At 37.3% G+C, this 21868-nt stretch overlaps 1 protein-coding gene across 2 annotated transcripts in view; it reads right to left on the reverse strand.

Annotated features, from left to right (window-relative positions):
- The window catches only part of ADCY8 (adenylate cyclase 8), a 133680-nt gene that overhangs the window by 61433 nt on the left and 50379 nt on the right, over positions 1 to 21868 (reverse strand). For both annotated transcript variants that reach the window (XM_086741280.1, XM_086741279.1), the window contains exons 3-5: positions 20516 to 20646; positions 17784 to 17895; positions 5522 to 5649 (exon numbers count right to left, since the gene is read on the reverse strand). In XM_086741280.1, coding sequence (XP_086597406.1) covers positions 5522 to 5649; positions 17784 to 17895; positions 20516 to 20646 — 371 coding nt within the window. The remainder of the gene's footprint in view (positions 1 to 5521; positions 5650 to 17783; positions 17896 to 20515; positions 20647 to 21868) is intronic.

Below are 21868 nucleotides of genomic sequence, written 5' to 3' on the forward strand. Positions count from 1 at the left end.
TAACTGCCTTGCTGTGAGTTCAGACAGATGCTATAGCAACACAGACAGAGTTAAACCATTGCTGTACTCCTGTTTCTTATGTCTATCTGCTCTGAGAGATAGGTAACTAATATAGCACAAGGGACTACAAACACTATTATCAGAAGTCTGCTTTTTTTTTTGTTTGAAAACTATGTTATAAAAAGTTATATATGCCATCTTGCCAATATAGCTTTGATTGTATTTGGTGGCACATTCAAAGAAAAGAAGTCTCAGAGGTACACAAACCTGTTAATCTCTACCCTGTTCAATTCATATAGTTACCCAACAGTAAAAACAGGGAAAGGTATGCCGTCCTGATGCTCTCTTCATTCACAGTCAGTGGCTGAAATGAACACTTGGAGGTGACAATGTGATCAAGTGACACCTGTTCACTCTGTTGCCTGTCTGAAAAATGCTGGCTCAACGTGTGAACATCTTGCAATGCCCTTTTCCACCACCACACAGATATGAAGGTAAGCAATAGTTTTCGGTTTTCTGAAGGATTTTTCTGTCTTTTGTGAATTAGGGCTCATTACAACATAGGCTGAGCCTTGTACGTTATGTAAGAAATAATTTGTGGAAGGAATCCAGAACTGGATCAATTATAGAATTATATAATTAAATAATTATTTGTTCATAGTGGAATATGAAAGCAGTTCCTGGCTGTTTCATTGCCTAAGTAACTTCTTTAACAAGCATTGACCACTTCATGATTGCTTTTTAATACCTGACAGATGAAGTTAAAAGCAGTTTGTCCTATGAAAGACAGGAAACCTGCTAGGTCAGTCACTGAGATAATCTAAAAGAGTTATGGTGTTTTAGGGTTTTTTGTTCGGGTTTGGGTTTGGGTTTGTTGTTGTTGTTTGGTTTTCTTCTTCTTTTTCCTTTCTCATGAACTGATGTTAATATTAGTAGTTAATTGCAGACCTTTAATGAAGACAAGCTGTTATCTGATTTCTGAAGTTTAGCTTGCATTTTATGCTGGGACTGTTTTTTCTGTCATAATAATTACTCTTTCAGCTGGTATTTTAGTGGGAAATAACCCAAGAGATGAAATCACTCAAACTCCTTGACTTACTAAACAAACATACCAGCATAAAAGTTTGTTTGAATTTTTACCATTAAGTGGATTGTTGTGGGATTTCCATCGTTACACCATGTGAGTCAGCCCTCGGGCCTCACGCAATCTCTCTCCTCCTGCTCTCCCCAGTCACAGACACTTTAGGAATAAGGACATTTGACATTTAAGCCCTGGGAGCAGTCCCTGTCACTTATGCTGCCACTGTGTCCCAAGCTGAAGAGCAGAAGGGACGGTTATGGTGTCCACCTTGACACCTGTGCCACTGGTAGATTTTACCCACTCGTGTTTGTTTGTATTCCAGTAATTTGTGCCTGGTGGGAGTATTTACTCTAGGAAGAAATTAAGTTTTGATGTGAAAACACTGAGGTACAGAAAAGCCATCACTTCTCTTAGTAGTAACATCATCCATTTTCAAACCTACTGTTTTTTGTCCATAAAAATTTTTATGTGCTGCTACCAAATAACTTCTCAATATCTTTTTTTTTTTGCTCAGCTAAACAGATTAGGCTTCACAACTCTGTTATTTTAAAGGCACTTCTGCTTCTGAAATTATTTTTGTGACTTTTCCCTGCAGCCTTGTAAAAATGTTTAACAAGCTTTTTAAAATGAGGCCACCACACTGAGATTCATTATTCTCATCTCAGTCTTGACACTGACAGATCATGCTAGCATGATTTTCACTTTGGAAGTACTCTCTCCTCTTCTTTAAGATTATTTCCCTGACCTGTCTTCATAGGCCTTTGCCTACTTCCACTTCCTTTCATGCTTCCTCTCCTTTCTCCTTTACCTCACTTTTCCTCTGAACTTTCCTCACTATGCTTTGCGTAGCTATTCCTCTCTTCACAGCCCAACCCAAATAATTGAAAACTCCAATGAACAAGCATGATAGTCTCTGTCTGGAGCATAATGTGATATTTAAAAATTATCTCAATTCAGAATTACTTTCGTATTCTATATATTTCTCTTATCTATGTTACATCCATTTTAATATATTTGAGGGAGTGACTGTCTCACCAAGTCTACCTTCATTTTGTTGTAAAGTTAATGTTCTGTATTTGACTATCCCCATCCTGAATTTTATCACATATACCCTCTATAATCCCATCTAGGTAGCACTCCAGCAGAGCTCTGGAATTTCACTAACACACAATGAAAATGACGACAACTGCATTCTTCCTACAAATCTTTCTCTCCCCATATAGACATAAAGATAAGATGGCTGCTGTTTTTGTAGGTAAGAGCAGTTGCAGATTTAGTTTCCCTGAGTGTTGTCTCTGACACCCATTTAGCTTGGGTGATAAGTGTAAAAATGAAACATTATCATCTGATGACTAAACATTCCTCTAGTGTCTCATTTCTATCAACTGTCAGTACAGACAGGCATTAATACAATAAAATTAAATATAGGAAGAGTTACACTGCATGTGAAAAGATATGAGAACCAGCTGAATAAACGAACTCTTGTGAAGAGCTTGTTCTTTTTATTTTATTTGCATTTCCAACTGCAGCTAAAAAGAGTTTACAGGAGGCTGGGTTTTGCAAGACAGGCAGATTTAGGATTCTCGCTCACACATAAATGTGATGGGGCAAAGCTCCTTGGTTTAGAGTAAATATCAGATTTAATGGAAGCTTCTTGTGGCTAAAAGTTGTATTTCAATGTGTTCAGTGGTTATGGGGCTAAAGTAGAAGACAGAGTGGAGTAACAATAGCAGCTTTTCATTTATAAGATTTGTAAAAGACACAGTGATGCAAAAAATGATTACAGATAAAATCATCATCTCTGATTGTTTCGTGCATTCTGAACAGTTCCTTACATCTGCAAAGAGAGAAGTGGAGCAGCGGGACTCAAGTCTAGATCCTTGGTATATGAGCTTAAGATCAAGCTGTAGAGTCTCAATTAACAATAAATGAACACTTTAGCTGTATGGATATGAGCTGTATTTAAACACGCAGTAGTCCCTTGTGAGTCAATCTCTCAATGTAGATTTATTTTACGTGTTGTGTAATTCACAAATTGAACAGATTTGACATTCTTGTTCAATTCCCGCTGACCAGGCAGTCATCAAGAAGACCAGAAGGAAAATTCAGTAATGGTACCCTGAGATTGTAGATTTTTGAGCACCATGTCACCAGAAGTGCTGGTACTGATCCTTGCAACGTTACCAACCACCTGTTGTCAGCAGAGAACAAGAATCTTGGAGAACCTGCAGGGGAAAATCTGGTGTGCCTAATTCAAAGCTTCCTTCTATATTAACTGCATAAAGAACTTAAACCAGTACAAGAATTGAGAGTTCTAAATGTACCTGGATTGCTCTCCACAATTTAGGTGCCTAAATCCCTATTGTAGCATAAATACTGCTTTTTGGTTTAATGTCTAATTGTTAAGCTAGGCTAATTGCTTGAGCTAAAATATAGCTAAGGTTTAAAAGCTAAGACACAACTCTGAAAGAGGGAGAAGAAACAAATGTTGAAGTAGACTTTACGAGTAGTGAAATTTTTGGAAATTTCCTGTAACATCTTCTGATTTGCAAGAAGGCTTTGAGTTCATCTGTATAACTTCAATGTAATTGTGAAGTTTGAATGATGTTTATCTTGGATAATCTCCCTGTTATTTTGGACGTATGAAATATTTATTTTGTCAAATATTCAGATGAAGATAAAAAATGTTATAATCATTAAAATGTCATTTCAAGCAGGTTTCACATCTGATCAACTTCTGCAGTGACCAATATAGTAGAAACTAGTTTTTTTATAGAAGGGTTTTTTTTCATTTTAACTGTGAGAGATATCTACCAATTTAAGTTCTGATTAATAGACTGTAGATAGCTCTAAATTCTTTCAGAAATGTGGACTGGAGTATATGTAATATCCCATGGAAGGACTGGTCCTCCCTGTGAACTATATGAGCAGACATTAAAGTAGTAACATATGGCTCCTATAATCTGAACAGAAAAACCAGGGGAATAAATCATGCACATTGAATAGCCAGAAATTCAGGTACTGGGATTATCAAATAAATTGGAGGCAATCTGAACTAAAGTAGCCTGGCATGACCCAAGTCCTAATAGACTTTGGTTTCACAGCTCCTGCTGAATATAACTGTCATATAAAATACTAAAACTACACTACCATTTCTACTGGATTACTGCCTTTGAGACCTGGTTCATAAAAGGACACCAGGATGTTAGAAACCTCCACATGAGTAATGAGATTCAGAGAAATGTACTATTTTAGAAGAAAAATCACTTACAATGGGTTTGCTGCAGATAATATTACCAAGCAAATGCAAATGATTTGATGTGTGTGTCCAACAGTTTTTAAAAATGCTGGTAGATTTTTTCAGCTCTGTGTTCTCTAATTCGTGTTTCACTTTCACTATGGGAATTCCAAAAGCAAAATATTGATTACTTTCTGCAAAATTTAGTGTGTGATAATTGAATCCAACCTTCTTAGAGATAATTGTTGCACGATCATTATTCAGTTACATTTTCCATTAATTAATTTCTGTCAAATTCTTTCTCTATTAAGATCTCAGTAATGTAGCTGCAGCACACATTAACTGCCTGATACATGTAATGAGACACAGATTAAGGGAGGAAAGTAGTCTGGAAAAGAAGCAGACAAAAAGATTGGACAGCAAAACATCCATGGAAAGGGAGTGTTAGGCAACACTTTTTTTAGGGAAGACAACAGCAGAAGAAGGGTTTGGAGAAGGGGAACTCTGTAACATTGATAAAGAGGATAAAAAAAGATGCTCTTGGAGCGTTAGATGTTGGCCACTCTTATGGTAAACCATTGGCTAAGCTCTATACATAGGCTGCTGAAATATTGTTTTTATTAATCAAGATTGTATCAAGATACAATAATCTATAAGCAACACAACTACATTTACATGAGGAGAACACATCCCTTAATTAAAACACTTCCAGCCCTTGTGTGTTTAAGCATTAACCTAATTTAACAAGTAAAATTTGGTCACCTGGCAAATCTTTGTGCTTATGAATTTGTCTATGATCTAGTTTCCAAGCTACAGCATTGCCACAGCTGTCTGTTTAGTGTTTATACCATTGTTTTATTTTATTAAAAGGATTATAGGAAGCAATTCAGTCTCCTCTTCCTCAACCTCCTCTTAAAATGACAACAGTACAAAGTGAGAACTGTGAAGATCTGTGAAACCAGTCACTTGCAGCGCACACAGCTATTGTGTTACATGCTCTGATGCAGCACAGGTTAATAAAACACATTTAGTGTCTGTTCAAACACATTACGTGGATAGAAAAAGTCCTCCCCTTTTCACTGAAAAAATCCTGAGATTTCTGAAACAGCATAGGAATTACTTGTCTAGTAATAGCTTTCTCAGATAAAACAGGACACTGACAGAAACAATGAAACAAGAAGAAGGAGAAAAAAAAGCATTACCTGATAGTTTTGATCATGCTGAGCCCCATTTCAACACAGCAGTGTGCGTGGTCCTGGCGAGGTTCTGGGAGCCCTGACACGCAGTAGTAACAGTCCCCCAGGATCTTTATCCTGAGACAGTGATGTTCCTATATGTAAATGTATCAAAGAGAAAGAAAAAATTTGCAGTTATGTTTTCATAATTTCAAGATGAATGTGAAAGGGTCCAAAAAATGCTGAAGAAAAAGAAATTAAAAGCTTGTTCCTGGATGTTTCTTGCTTGTGATTAGTATAATCTTGATTTATTTCACTTTTGAAATAAAGTACCTTTACATTTTCAGTAAAAAAAAAAAAAGTATATAGTGATTTTTGTATTATGTGAGTTAGAGATGTCCTTGCTGATAGTGAGAAAGGTTTCACCAGACTTAGGCTGGAAGCTAGGCCAAGGATTAAGAAACACCAACTGAGACAATGAATAACCTATTTTAGATATTCCTCCAGGGCATCCTTTCTGCCCTCTTTTCACATTGGAAACAAATGAAAAAACTCTTTCCTCCCACTGATAATCCCTTCCCACCTAAAGTTTCCACTGTCACACTCAAGCATTCCCAACAGCTGTAGGAGCTCATCAATTACCTGCATGCCAAGGATATCAAAGACGTCTTGCATTAGGCTTGTACTATGGGGAAATGACGTTTGTTTGGCATCCAGCCAGAAACATCCTTTACCCCAGGAGCAAATACTGAATTTTATTTCTTAAATACATATTAACAGTATCCTTATAGGATATAACAACATCCTTATATAACAACATATTACTGTGTGATTGGATCATTATTTTAGAAGATCCTTTTCTAGTGAGCAGAAGTACCGGAGCTGCTGCAACTTTTGCAGTTCCCAGACAGGCAGAATAACTGAGCCCAAAATTAGCTATAAACTTGCCCAATGTATTCTGCTGGGTGGCAGTCACAGAAGACAATCAATGCACAGGAACAGAGACCATAATAATTTGAGGACAGAGCTGCAAGTGTCTAGGGCAGAAGGCATTACAAGTTGAGTCAGGGAAGCATTTTTGTGATGGAGAATCACTGAAATAATAAGTGAAGTATTAGCACTCAATCAGTAAAGGCCACGGTGACAGAACATTCAAATGAAGACTGGGCATTACTGCAGAGCAGGATAACAATTTTTAAAACCAGTTTGTTAGATCATAGCAGAATTTGGCCTGTGGTACTTATTTTAGTTTTTCTCTTCTCTTTCTCTCTGGCAACCTGAAGTGAAGGCTGTACTAATCGAAGAAGCGGGGATACACCAAACCCACTGGGGAAGAGAGAACTTTAAGTAGGACATAGGAGCAAATGTGAATGCTGACTGTATCTCAGGAATTGAGCACTGGCCAAGTGAATGGGACCTCAGGTTGTTATTCAAGATTTTGCCTAGGAAGAATGAAGCTTTGCAGTCAACATCATACAAGTCTTTTCAAATCCTACAGTGGCACAGGGAACCTACACATCTGTACCCAAAGCTTTTGCAGAAGTCAGCTGAAGACTTAAGCATGCCAACAAGGGTAAAATCTGCTCTAGGCACAGGGCCAAAGTCAGCTGATTCACCCTGAAATCTCCTTAAACCATCAGTAGAGGCTGACTGTGTTTGAAGCTTTGGCTGTCTCCAGCTAATACCATTGCTGGCTCTCAGAGTGTAGTGCCTAGCTGCCCAAATATCACAAGGCAATTCAAGACTAAAGTCAAGCTTCTAAAATGTCAGAATTCATATGTAACTCTCCTCTTTCCCTATCCCCTTCTCTTCAAACCCTCTGCAGACCCACACAAATGAACACTGGGTATTTTTCATATGGTTGCAACTGAAACTGCACATCCTAAAATCCACCAAAACATTCATTTTTCACATCGTTCCTCCTCAGTGGAAATAATTAGAGATTTGATTTACCACATTTTCCACCTACTTATTTTTTCTATAGAGCGAAACTATGAAACATTAAAGTTAATCAACAAGTCGTAAAGACTCAACAGCACAAATTGGTGCATGTTAAACGGTTAGTGGGCTTTCTTAAGCTTCTCTTTGTATTCCCTGGGTAGAAAAAATGCAAAGAGATAAAGATACTACAAAACACAGATTCTAAAGTTATTTTGCTTTTCTAATAGTGTCATTCAATTGATTAATATTCTAATTGCCATTTGCTTTTATATCTGCAAAGTAAAATGACCTTTTATAATGTCATATCAGTTTGACTGAGGTAGAGTCAAAGAAAAGGCAACACTAACTCAGTTCAGACCTACTACAGATACATCACAACTGACAATATAGAAAAAAAAAAAAAGGAAAATCAATCAATTTCCAGGAAAGAAAGAAAGAAATAAAGACATGTCTCAAGTAGTATAAAATTTTAGTATAATTACATTTTTACATGCAACATTTATCATGCAATCTTGCACCTGTATTACCTGCCTATCTGATGATGTGGGAATCCTCTATTAAGAGAGTACCTAACTCAGTACAGTTAGAGAACACAGTCTACAACATAAAAAAAACCCTCAACTGTTTGGTTTGTAATGATTCATTTAGACCAGATAAAGTGCTGATTCCATTAAAGTCAGATGAGACCTCTGTCACCTGGCTGCATGTATCCTGTATCCTTATATGCTGAAAATCAGAAGAAGGCAAAACGCTTCTAAAAGATGTGACTTTTATAAGAACAAGAAAGAAGAATCTTAATACAAACAAGATCTGTTAATGAGGGTTTGATGTATGCGAATGTGAGTGCACATATGTGGCACAGGAATCCCTCTCAGCTGCACATAAAGGTATACTTTTTCTTGTCATGACACGTTATCTCTATACTCATTGCCAAAGCTCAGGAAATAATCTACGGAGTGAGATATCCAAATGGAGATGACGATACACAGGGGTCCATATGTCAGCCAGCAGTAAAGGCTGCCATTACAGTCAAAGGACAGCCAGGCAATGAAGTTAGTGAAGGTGAGGGACTGATTCAGCTCACAGGTAAAGCATTGGCTGGGCTTCAGTTCAGTTGTCTACACGTAAGCTTATGGTGCATCAGTAAGACCCCTGGGTACGTGAGGCACCCACACAGGACTAATAGACTCAACACAAGACCTATGTCCTTCTGGAGCAGTGTAAAGGTCAGGCAGGGTGTCTCTATTGGCACAAGAAGCCACAAGAAGCACCTGTTAAACAAACCGCTACGACTGTTAAACAAGAACTGTGTTACAGTTTGACAATATTGTCTTTACCCTTTTTATTCTTCCCTTATTATTCCCGTCATACCAATTTCAAAAGTAAACTGTGGATTTTTTATGACTGGAAATATTTCAGCTAGAAGAAGATAAGTAAACAGCTGCCAGGAAGGACAGAGGGCTAATAGTATCTGCCTTTGGCAGAGGAGGACTGCCTGGTCTCCTGAGATTCCCTCTGATAACTCTGTAGTTTAATCACATCTACAGTAGGTGCTTTGTCAGGCTGGGTGTATCAGTACATGAAGGTTAGACTCACGGCTAACGTGGGTAGCCATGCTGTAGTTGTAAATAGGAGACTGAGTTTTGTAAGGGCCTACCTACTTTTCAGTGGTATAAAATGATGATAATAATAGCATTCAATATTTCCCTCACACTCTTGAGCCCAAGCTCACTTCCTAAACCCATCTCACCACAACGGTATCTAAGACTTGCAAGTTAATAATAAAAGAAAAGGAATGAGAAATATGAACATGCATGAAGAAACTGTAAAATGAGTAAATTATTTAAATAAGAGGAAATGGCCATACAGGAACTTTGATGCAGAAGATACTACACTAGAGTGTTAAATCCTTACACTGTTGTGAGGCTGTCATTTTATGCCATTCCTCTTCCCTTTCCTATAAGCAATTCCAGAATTGTCTTTGGGCATGTAAATGACAGCTGATATTATACAGACATTCACATCAGTATCCATCAGCCTCACACCCCTCCCCATACTTATCATTAATGCTATTTACTGAAGATATCAATTAATTTCTCAGCATGTCACAAACAGGGGCTTTTTTCCCCCCTTATTCGCAGCTTCTCATTTGCTACAAAGGAATGATTGAGGGACCTGATTCTGCCAAGATCAATTGAGATCAGTAGAAATTTTGCCTCGGGATATTGAGCAGACTCAAACACCCAGCTATAAATAATAATAATTTGAGATTAATTCAGTGGCAATTGATAAGAAATCTGTTTCCAAATCACCTTAATCCAGAGCAAAAGAAAATATTCAGATTTTTCTTAAATACGTGTGAACGATTTATGTTTAAGCTTCTTAAATACACTCTTAGCGACTGCAAAGGAAGCAAAGCGAATTCATGTAAAGGGGAACTGAAGAAATGAGTTGCTAAAATACCAAGTTACTGAAAGATGCAGTCAGAAACTTCATTAATATTTCTTGTATCCCTGGGCTAAGTTTCTGACGAATCCAAAAAAAGTGATCGTGTTTTCTGAGTTATGCCACTTTTTCAATTCTGCCCATGGTGAATTAGTCACTTCAACTACTTTTGAAGGGAATCCTGTAGGGTAGCGAACAGCCCACAGAAAAGTCCACATTCTCAATTTTTACAATTTCAAGCTCAAAATTTAGAACACTGTGGATGAGAAATTACTGAGTTTGAAGTGCAGAATGAAGACATCATACATGCAAATCTCCTTTTAAAGGGTGGGAGGAAGCAGGCACTTTGTGTGCGATAGCTCCATTCCTGAAACATTTGCCAAAGGTACAGGAAACCTAGATAAAAGGCCTTTCTCTGCATGAGTGGGGTCTAGGCCAAAGCTCTTAATCAGCAGGCTGTTTTGGGGTGGGTTGGAGAGAGAGGTCCATCCAAATTCCTCCTATTGCAGCTCCATCACTTTGGAAAACAGAGCTGGGACCTTGACAGAGCCAGATGGAGGGAGTTGTGATGCACGCAGAAAGGAGGACCAGGTCTGGGTCACAATTGCAAGGACTGTGTCTATTTTTATATACAGAAAGGGAAAAATGTGTCAATCTTCTGCCTGGATCAGGGAATACTTAAATATAGCCCCGTATTAAGATCTTTTTACATAGTTTAACAGATCATGTAAGGAATGCTTTCTTTTTGAGATTAGCCTGTAGCAGGTTGGGTAGAACTTCTCCAGGCTGACAGAAAATACAAGTTTGGGGTCTCTCATGCTGCAGAAGGAACTGAGGCAAGTTCCTCTGTGTGTTTTCTAATATATTATATCAACACTTCTATCCCTTGCCATATTGTGGAACAAAACCAGCTGTGGCTGCTGTGTCTGGTGAGCAACCATACTTGCCTGATAGTGTGAATTAGCAGATTATGTCATAAATGTTTTTAGGCACAAAAGTCTCTGTTAGAAAGATTCAAGGCATGTTTCTTTCCTGCTAAGGCAGGGAATTCTGCCCCTTAGGAATCTCAAGGACTGTAAATGCATAAAGGGTGAGGTAGACATTTCTCAAGAATATTCTTGTGAAGCCTAAATATCATTCAAATACCAATTCAGTCAATAAATGTGACATAACATCCAATGGGTTTGTTAGGTTTGGATTTACATAACTCAATTGCTAAATCACTGAGAAATTTTGTAACTGTATTTTTATTTAATCTGTTATTTTCATCTGATATTTTTCATAAAATACTTGTAGACTGTCACTTCTCAAAGCGTTTAGTGGACTGGGGTTTTATTTGACTGTGCAGGTCTTTTGATGGTTTATCAGGCTCTTTAGCATCTGAAGTACTATAACTTTAATAAGAACATATTTAAATAATGTTGCTTATTCACTAGTATTAGATAATTAATTATTATCACTGGTGAGGAGAGAATACACTGTAGAATCAAGAACTGCAAAAAGATTATTCGCTTCCTCCCATTACTACAAATTCATACAATGTCCTTATAATTAACTGAATATCACATATGTACCCTCATAATCCAGTTAACTGTGGTTCTTAATGCAGTACCCCAAATGTATAGGCATGACAAAATTCGCACCTTTATTTACTGGAGTATATGTTTAAATAGACAGGGGTTTTTTTTTAGGGAGTCTCTAAAGTCCTGCCAGTCATGTGCTTGAAGATCATTTCACAAAAGAACAAAGCACTGCCAAACCAGAGGTTAAATGTGGCAGGGAACAGGAAAGCACTGCAACAGGAGTGTCTTTATTAAGGAGACAAAAAAGCCTTTAATGCCCTCCGCCCTTCCCTCTTTGGCACCAGCTGGTGCAGGTATTGTACTGGGGCAATAGAATGATTGTTCTTGTGGAGCCTGCCAGTTAAGCTGGTTTCCACCTTTGGAAGTGCTGGTCAAAAGTAAGACGATAATACACTGCTGGAGGAATTTTTAGCAGGTTGTCTGCAATCTCCCAAAACAAAAGTTAACCAAGATTACAGAAAGAAAAACCACTTCTCTCAGAAAAAAAAAATAAAATAAAAAAAAAAATCATCAGTTCTTTAATAAGCAAAAGCAACATCTGACTCACATTACATAAATAATTCTCCTGCTAACACCAGAGTAGTGACATAAAGAGAAAAAAGGCTCATATGAATGTGTGAATTTTACATTTAGCATCTACAATTAATCTGATTAAGAATCACTGGTATTCTGATTTATTGTATGAGAGCTGATGACACCATAAACAGATAAAGTGTCTTAAAGGGCAGTAATTTTATTCTTATATAAAACTCACGGATTTTAATCTTTCAGAGGAAGATATCTGTTTCAGTATCAATGCTTCATATTAAGGATGGGTCCAAACTCAAATCTAAGACTCTGTGTGCATGTGTGCATCTAAATTAAAATGTTATGGTTTGATTTTACCTTTAAGTCTCAGTGATGTTGGACTACATCTCAGCCGCTGTTGCAGCAAAGCTTACAGATGTCTGCTTCTCTATTTAGGATTTTACTCTTTCCTCTTTGTCATATCTGAAACTGAATCTACACACAGTGTAGATACATTTAGAAATATGACAAACAATTTAAATCATAGTACCAGCTGACATCTAGCACTGCAGAGAAGGCAGAGGAAAAATAATGTAAAAAATTATTATTTCAGAGAAGGACCTTTTTTAGGCTTAAGTATCTTACCAACTCCCATCTTATTTCCCTTCTTTCCTCAAAATTTCTGCTTAAGGAAAACACTAATATTAATTAAGCCTCTGTTTAGGACTTTCAGTAGATGGATATGCAGAGAAATTCTTTCTTCAGCTCTATTTTATGCCAACGAAATTTTCTTCCTTTCTACCTGGCACTTTTCTCTTTAATAACTATAAATCTTTCACAAATATCATAGAGTGACTAGAAAGGGGAAGTAGCTGTACATAAAATAATATTACATTTCTTTTTAATAAGAAATATTGAACTGAGTTATAATTTTTATTCAAAGTGTTCTATGGTAATGATACAGATATTATGGAATTTGTTGTTATTAATCATGTGCTATTAATTATGTGCCTCAATATATGCCATAATACTTGATGTAACCAACTGAAGTTTAAAAAAAAATACCTCAATGCTGTCATTGCTTCTACATTGCACAGGAAAAAGGCTGAATAAGAGAAATAAGAAACTAAGCTGAATTGCATTCTTCAGTAAGCTGTGAAATAGTGTATTATACGATTTATATAAAACAATAGTAGATCAAACAATCCTTTATATGGCATTATAAAATACCATTTTTATTTAAAATTAAATAAGGATTTATAAGGATTTTTCTTAAAATCTAAAGAAATTATCTCAAGCTTTCTGCAATTGACCTCTTTGCTTTGATGATAAGTCTTAGCAAAACCCAAGAGTTTGACTATTGAGTCTATTTTAAAGAGTTATAATTACTCCAGTTAAGCTGATTACGAAGTAGATCTGAAATCTAGATATGAATTTGTAATCCTCATTAGTGGAACATCCTTCTGGAGAGGTTTTGAAAGGACCACTTTCCAACAGGCCTGTTGAAGATTTAGAAGCAGGCATGAAACCATTGCTAATAGCATTTGTAGAAGGAATAAGACTGGTAGAATTACCAATTACCATGCAGGCATGATGGTCATAACAAGACAGCAAGACCATAAACCAAAAAATATTGTTTCAGTACAATAGTGTCATCACTGTATGTTCGGAAACATATGACCTTTGGGCATTGATCAAGGGAAGAGAGAACAGCAGGAATGGTGATGGTGTGCCTCCACTACAGTCATGGAGGTTAGTCCAGGAACATTGCTTTCAGTGCTAGTACCTGTGCCTTAAAATAGATTCTGAAAAATTGGAGGCGGTCCAGAAAATAGTCCCAAAAATTATTTGAAGGAAGAAATCTTACAGAGAAAAAAATCTCATAATGAGCTTAGTCTGTTTCTTTTATCAAAAGAAAACCTGAGAAGTGGCTTGATCAAAGCACACAAATGTATTCCCGGAAAAAAATTAGTGGATATAAGATGGCTCTTTTGTCTAGGAAAAATAGGTCATAGCAAGAATCAATAGATATAATTCAAAGTCAGAAAAAATCAAATAAGAAACAAGCCATACTGAATTAACAGCGAGAGTGTTAATACACAAGTATTTCTCCATCTCCTGGGGCCTTCAGATGAGGATGCGGCATCGTTGCAAAAGATACACTGTTGCCAGTTGTGAAAGCTTCATACAACATCAGTTGAGTAGGTTGAAAGGCCCATGTAAAACACAAGTCCTTAAAATCTGAGTCATGTACCAGTAAATTTTCAATTCAAAAGTTTTCCAAAGTGTGATGGTTTAGCCCGAATTACCACACAGTTTCTTGCTCACCCTCCCCCTCCCCAGCGGGATGGGGGAGAGAATTGGGAAGGAAGGAGAACTCGTGGGTTGAGATGAAGACAATTTACTAAAATAACAAGGGAAGACTACAATAATAACAATATAAGGATATTCAAATATACAAAGTGAACAATGTACATTTTCTCACCATTTGATGTCCCAATGACCGTTACAGCCCGTCCCGAGCAGCGATCACAGAAACAAAACCGATCGGCAAGCAAAGGAGCAAAAGGGAGCCAACAAGGTAGAGGGAACGATGCCAGCAAAACGAGCAGGAAAGATGGATGCCAGGAATGCAGATACCCACCCTCGCCTGCCCCCACTTATATACTGAGCATGACGTTTATGGCATGGAATACTCTCTTTGGGCAGTTTGGATCAATTATGCTGTCTGTCTTTCTCCCAGCTTCCTGCACCTGCAAATTAGCGAGACTTGGAAAGCAGGACAGTGTCCTTGGTCTCATTCACAACAAGTCATATCATCAGGGTGTTTATCAACATTCTTCACACACGAAATCCAAAACATACCAGCTACTGAGAGGAAAAATTAACTCAATCCCTGCCAAAACCAGGACACAAAGGCAAAGGTTAAGTGCAGTACAAGATTTAGGCCCTTATATTTTAGGCAGCTGGCTCTTCCATAATAATCCAGAACTCTAAGTGAAGAGTTTTGTTTTCCTACAAAGTGCAGAGGGAGAGTTCATCTTCTTGGGTTGGAAAGAAAAATCAAAAGCCACCTAGAGCTTTTGTTCCTCTCTAGGGCTGTTGGGCATCTCTATTCTCAGGACATCAGGCACGTATCACGGCATCCAGATCTCAGAAGCCACAAACAAGGAACATAATCAAAATATCTTTCTTTATAATAAATTTTAATTAGTCATAGTTAGATCACTTTTTGTAGTCAAATCTGTTCAATTTCTGCAATAATTCTTCCCTGAGTCTTCCATCTTTCAGAGAACTGATCTAGACAATCGGATTAGTCTAGTCAATGATAAGTAGAAGAGAAAATCAAATTCATAGACTAGGAAAGAAAAATGCATGAAGGAGCCTAAAGTCTTGAATTTACTGACTGGGACATTCACCTGAGAGGTGACTATCCTCATGATGAAATTCTGCAGACAGAGAAGTTCTGTCATCCCAAACTCTACAAATTTCTGAGGAAGCACTTAACTTCTTGGCTATGTTAGACAAACTGGTATATTTATTACTGTTTCTTTAAAATAAATCCACCTATATTTTTTTGGATACCCACTCCTGTGTTGGCACATTCAGTGTTTTCCATGAAGATTTATCAGTTTAAATCTGTGACAGAAAGATTTCTAAAGGGTTAAAGCAGATGTATGACTCTGTGACAAACCACAGAGAAGAGGGAAATGTCTGGGCATTTAAAGAAGGAAAATTTTTAGTTCCTATAAAATATTAAAACCAAGCAGGGAAGTACCTTCAGGGTTAAGTGGCAAGCGAGGGAGGATTCTATGGATTACACTTTTAGATGTAAACACCTTCCTTGTTCTTAATTCCTTTATTGGATCTAGTCCTTCTATACAAAATCTCTATTGATTAAATACAGTTGGTGGAATGATTAGAAACTATGATTAATGATCATGAAATAAGAATTTGTTCTACCAAGAATGTCAGGCAAAATTGGAATTTAAAGCAAGGCAATACATTATATTCTGTATATATTCTTCCTAAAATACTTCTGTGACAAACATGCATTTAATTTGGTTTTAAATATGTTTCTTCAGTTAGGGTAGCTATTTTTGTCAAGCCATATGGAAGCGGACATTAATTGTATGAGCTTTCTAAAAGACAAGACTTCTTTCACCTTATTTGTTTTTAATATAGATCAGAGTTGATGGGGATTCTTTTGTTTGCAAAACAAATATTGTAGATTGCATTTACCAATTTGCCAGTGACCAGACAATGGGTTATGGCCTCACTCTGTACATGAGAAAACACATTGCTATTTGAGATAAAAATAGCTGACTCAAAAGACCTTTGAATAATTACAGAAGTCTTGCCTTTCTTGACTTTAATTTGCATTCTAAGAGACAACACCAATGGTCTTACCGGTGCAATATGTGCAGAAACACTCCATACTCCTGAACTAGAACTGTATAGAACTCAGTGAGGGATGTAGATGTGTACATCAGAGTAAGTCACTCTAGGATCCCTTTATAGTAAAGAGCACAGTCAATGATATTCAGAATGTGATTTCTGTTTTCCCATAGTAGATGCCTACATTTGGTTGGATAAATTATAACCTAAACTCTATTAAATGTACTTCATTGCCTACGCTAGCAGCCTTACTAGCCAACTGTTCTGGTTTTGTTTAGTGAGGGGGGGCCTAAGGTGGTAGCTTCTGTAGGAAACTGCTAGAAGTCGCTCCCCTTTGTTCAGTGGACTCGGCTGGGCCTAGGGTGGACCCTCTGGTGGCCAAGGCCGAGCCTATTGGTAGTAGAATGTTCTGTGATAACGCCTCTTCTGTGATAACGTATTTAAGTAGGGGAAAACAGGAGAAAAAGAGAGAAGATGTGAAGCAGCTGAGCAGGGACAGAGAGGGGGAGGCGTGGGCCTCATGGGCCTTGCAGGCCTCACCCTCTGGCCTCCTGCTGGGCAGCTGACTAGGCCCAACTTGGCCCGGCCTGGCTGCAAGAAGTGGAGAGGAGATGAGATGTGAATGAGATGTAAAAAGATCCTGAGAGGCATCTGCCTGCCTGTTGTGAAGAATTTTTCTTGTGAGAGGAACGGCTGCAGACGCCAAGATCAGTTCAGAAGGAGGGGGAGGAGTAATGTGGCTCCTGGCCAAGACTCAGATGTTGACATCGAAAGATAGTCACAGGAAATGCAACTTTGACAAAAGAAACATAAAAAAGAAGAAAAGAAAATGCAAACCTAGCAAAATTGATCATAACCTGCTTGTATTTCTGTGTTTTTCTTTTTTTTTCCTAAGCAATACTAATTAAGCAGCAACTAATTTGCCTAATGTAATAAATTATACTACTGTTGATTACTGTTACTGTTTTACTGATTGTAAAACCTGCTAGTAACTAAACATTGCAATGACCGTGATGGCTGATTATATGTCCTTTAAACAAATAGGTCTTTTAACCTTTCTCAGTTCTTAGAAGAAAAGTCAAAATAAAGCTCTAGTCTTTAAAAAAAAAAAAAATTATCCAGCAAGGACCAGAACTACAAAACTTCCTTAGAACCTGTGGTAGGAGATCTGCTCTCCTGTCATTCTTGGTCTAGCACTACAGAAGCACGAAGTTCTGGTGGCTATCTGAGCTTTCACCAGAACCCATCAGTTTTGATAAAACTTGTCATTTTTTTCCAACCCCGGTTGCTGTATAAAATCCTAATGGGGAAAATCTGAATTAATATTGTTCAAAGTTATCACAGAATATTTCCCAAGGCTTTCAAATATAGAATTGACTTTACATCCTTTTGCAAATATACGGTGTTTAACTCACATGTGCTAGTCGATCAAATCTGGCAAAGAGTTCATTCAGCATTCGGACCAGTTCCTGGGCTGACAGAGTTGTGGAGAGGTTGGTGAATCCTTTAACATCTGCAAAAAGAATGCTAAAAAAAGAAGAGATATTAATATTGTAGTCTATTTCCTTTGATAACTGCATGTCTTAAGTTACCTTCTAGCAATTTACTAGTGAAGGACCATTTTAAAGTCATTCTACCTTGGCTCTAGACTTTTGGAGATTCTGCAGTACTGAATATAAATAGTGAAGGGACTGAAGAAATACGATCAAGAATGAGAAAGGGTTTTGCCAAAAATGTGTGTTATGCAATTTTGGATTTTCCGATCATTCAAGAAGATAATAGTTAAGCCTTAATAAGCACAGTTGTTCCCATTTATCAGAGAGAAGACTGAGGCATAGTGCACTCACAGTACAGAGGGATATATAAACAGATAGACTTGACACCTAGCTATCTGTTAATGTCTGATAGTGTTCTGTGAGGGTAGGTTTATATATAGATTTTTTTAAATGTGGGCTTGACTTCATCGATTTCAATTTTTAGTGTGATTTTCAGGCTTTACTTATCTATGTGCCATGCAAGACTCAAATCCTAAAACAACAGACAGATTCATGACAGTCCTGATATAACCCAGGCTCAGGTCAGCTTTATTGCATCTACTTTCACGGACTTGACAGAAGTACCTGAGTTAGAAGTACAGTAACATCTATTTAAGGTATGAATCTTTATTTGGATGATTCCTTGTTCTTTCCATTGACTTTAAAGGGAGCCCGGTGTGATTATACTTTGCATTTAGGTGCATCAAATTGGGTGCCTGAAGTTATGGTAGGATCTTAGTCAACAAACTAGTTGCAAACAGAACGCTGTATTTCAGCAGCCAGCAAACTTTCTAGCTGCACAACTTTGGCTGTTTGCATGTGAATATAGAGAAACAAACACACACATACACACACAAATTCTGTGATGTGCAATCTATCACGCAGACCCAAGTATGTAATAGCTTAGTACTTAGCAACTGAAGAAAGTGTTGTCTACTTCAAAAAGTAGTAATGTTCAAAAAGACACAGATCATACTGGCACAAACTGGAAGTAACCCATATGAACTTTGTTAGCACTTCAAAGTCAGCTGGTGTTATGATCTGAGTAGCTGAAGATCTTTTATTTGTGTTGAAGAAGATCACAATGTGACAGTGTCTATGATATGACTAATTATAATTCAACTCATCTTCAAATGTATGGGCGGGTAAGGGTTTGAGTGAGGATTAAGAGGCTCACAAACTGGGTAAGATTTTTATCAGTGAGAAAATACAAAATTAAAATGTAAAGTACCAAACTACCTAAAGATGAATGAATATTAATAATAGCCTAAATTTATAAAAATCAGATTTTCAAACAACTATTTTCTACAGTTTTCATTATCAAAATGACAAAACATTCTACCTGAATACTAACTTTAGGGCTTCATAGAACATTGGTTTAGGTAGTGTTCAGAGCTTAACTTTTAGGAAAGAATAAGGTGAAACTCAGTTTTGAAAAGATCTAGTCTCTGGCAACATGCGTAGGAACCAACCAGTATCTGTACTCCAAAGCACACAGAATCTTCATTTTAAATTTCTTTCAAGCATAAATTATGTTTCAACTTTTAACCTCTGACTATAACTCATTTCCATTCAAACAGAAGGGCCATCTCCTTATTTTGATTCTTCTATAGCAACACTTACTCTAAGAATGAAAAAGGGTAATGGAAGACATTTTAATTTAGTGCAATTCAAACCTTTTGTAAGGGTCCTTGATACTTTCCATCAGATTTAATAGAATATGTTTTAGCTACTGCAAGGCCACAGAAGCAGTAGATAATCAATTTACTCTTTTGCAGAAGTTCGAATTATGTTTACTGAACTTGTCCAGACAAAGTTAAATTTGGGTTTCATCAAAAGGCAAAGTACATGCTTTCCTAGCAAGCTGTGTCCCATCATATCCAAGGATGCTTATTTTTCACTTCCTTCATTGATGGCCACTCAATTATTTGCCCTTGTGTTTTGAGACAAACTTGTGGAAAATGCTATTAGCTTAGCTAAATATTCTGATGGTTAAGAACAACAATAAAATCAGAGATTCTGTAATGTCATCAAGGGGACGCTGATCATTCTAGTGTAAATGTGCAATTAGGACTTACTACGTTGAGTAGAAGCTCATAGGATAACTATCACCTTCCCATTAACTAATTTCAGGAAAGGCAAAATTTAGGGAGGGGAATGGAATTAGGAAAATTATAATAAGAAGGATTGAATGAAAATGGCTACTAAACAGAGAAGTCACACTGCATGTCCACATCCTGGGGAACATCTTAGAAGTCTCTATCTCATTTCTTAGCGTGTGAGGTCAACTAGAAGGTTGTGGCAGAATATGTGTCCACGTGCAGGCAGGGCTTCTCTTTCTGTACGACCCTGACCACTTAATTAAAGTGAAAAAATACACAAATGGTCCAGGCCTAGTGTTCAGCTCAAATGAGTCTTGCCATGGCAAAGGCATTCAGCCATCCTGATGAGTACCAGAAGGCACCAAAGTGCTTATTTGCTCAGTGATTAAACAAGGGTACACTAATTTTATAATTTTTGAATGAATAAAGCAATAGAAGGGAAACTCTCAAACAAAAGACACTTAGCAGCATCTGAGATCTTAAACATTAAAGAAAGGCTCTTCCACTCACCTGACATTTTCATAGCGATGAATGTAGATCTTATGAAACTGGTGTTGCAAATGTTCGTCTTCTACATTGGTCATATCATTTATCATTTCCAGGACTACAAACCGTGGTAAGACAGAGAGCACCAGCCGCTCCTAAAACAAAGAGGAAATCAAAGTGTCAGTGTCAGTCTGAATTAGTACTTCACAGGAAAATGATTGAGCTCTGGCCTATAAAAAGAGTTGGGTAACTGGCAATTTAAGATGTGACCCTCCCCTCTACAAATTCTAGCTCAAACCATTTATGATAATTCACATTACCAACCAGAGTCCAGAATATGGACCCTTCTCTCTCCTTCCCTTCCTAGACATTCTTTCCTCTAATGTTTTAAGTTTACTTATTAATTATTTAAAGATCCATCCTACTTACTACTTTCATTACAAACTTCTCACAAAACATCAGTTACGAACAGGTTATTGTGTTCTCTTGCCCTCTTTTTTTCTTTTCTAGATTAACCAGATTTGTCCAGTGTTGGAATATATCACTCCAAATCACTCTGAGACAAAGCTACCAGTTTTTCACTGAAGTGGTTTCAAATTATTAACTATTTTTTGCTTTACAGGATGGCAAAGAATGAAATCTTATTGAACTAAAGAAGAGAATGTCAGTTCCGTAAGCTACTTATAACCAAATTTCAGATGACGTTTTTGGGGAGTAGAGGTCTAGGGAAAGCCAGATGTGAACTTCCAAAATCAGGCACATATGGAGACTGTAAAGAAGTGGAAGACACTGATGAAGAAAGTCCTCCCAGGCAATGCCTGTGGAGGAAATACAGTGCAGTGTGAATCTCCTCCTGTATTTTCAAAGCAGTTTAGTGATACTACTATAGAGAAAGCGCTTATATAGTGCCAAGCCATACGGGGGCAGAGGTGGTTTCCAGACCAACTCTTCCCTTTCATACTTAAGAAAGACAGCTATTTCCACAAACCCTGTCTTCATCCCACTCCACCCCACCTATCACTTTACAAAAGGCCTTTTGAAAGTTTGAGAATTGAGGCCAGTGTTGAACCCAAACATGAAGTAGGAGCCAAAAGGTACAAAGAAATCAGTTTCAGAACATACAATATCCAAAGGTTTCAAAATCTCTTTACTGAAAATATGAATATGGAATAAAACAAGTAATTTAAAATAGTGTCATATAAATATTTGATGAGAAAAAGCATGGGTCCTGGAAATAACCTTATATCTTTTAAGATGTTCAGAAATTCTAATAGACTGCAGCTCTTCAGGGCTAAGTCTTACTCAAACTTTTATACTGTAAGGAAAGAAATGCATCATTACCACTTTTGTCAAGAAATTCTTAACTGAGAAGGAGCT

This window comes from Chlamydotis macqueenii, chromosome 2 (genome assembly GCF_036417535.1).
Source record: "Chlamydotis macqueenii isolate bChlMac1 chromosome 2, bChlMac1.mat, whole genome shotgun sequence".
In the NCBI taxonomy this organism is placed as follows: domain Eukaryota; kingdom Metazoa; phylum Chordata; class Aves; order Otidiformes; family Otididae; genus Chlamydotis; species Chlamydotis macqueenii.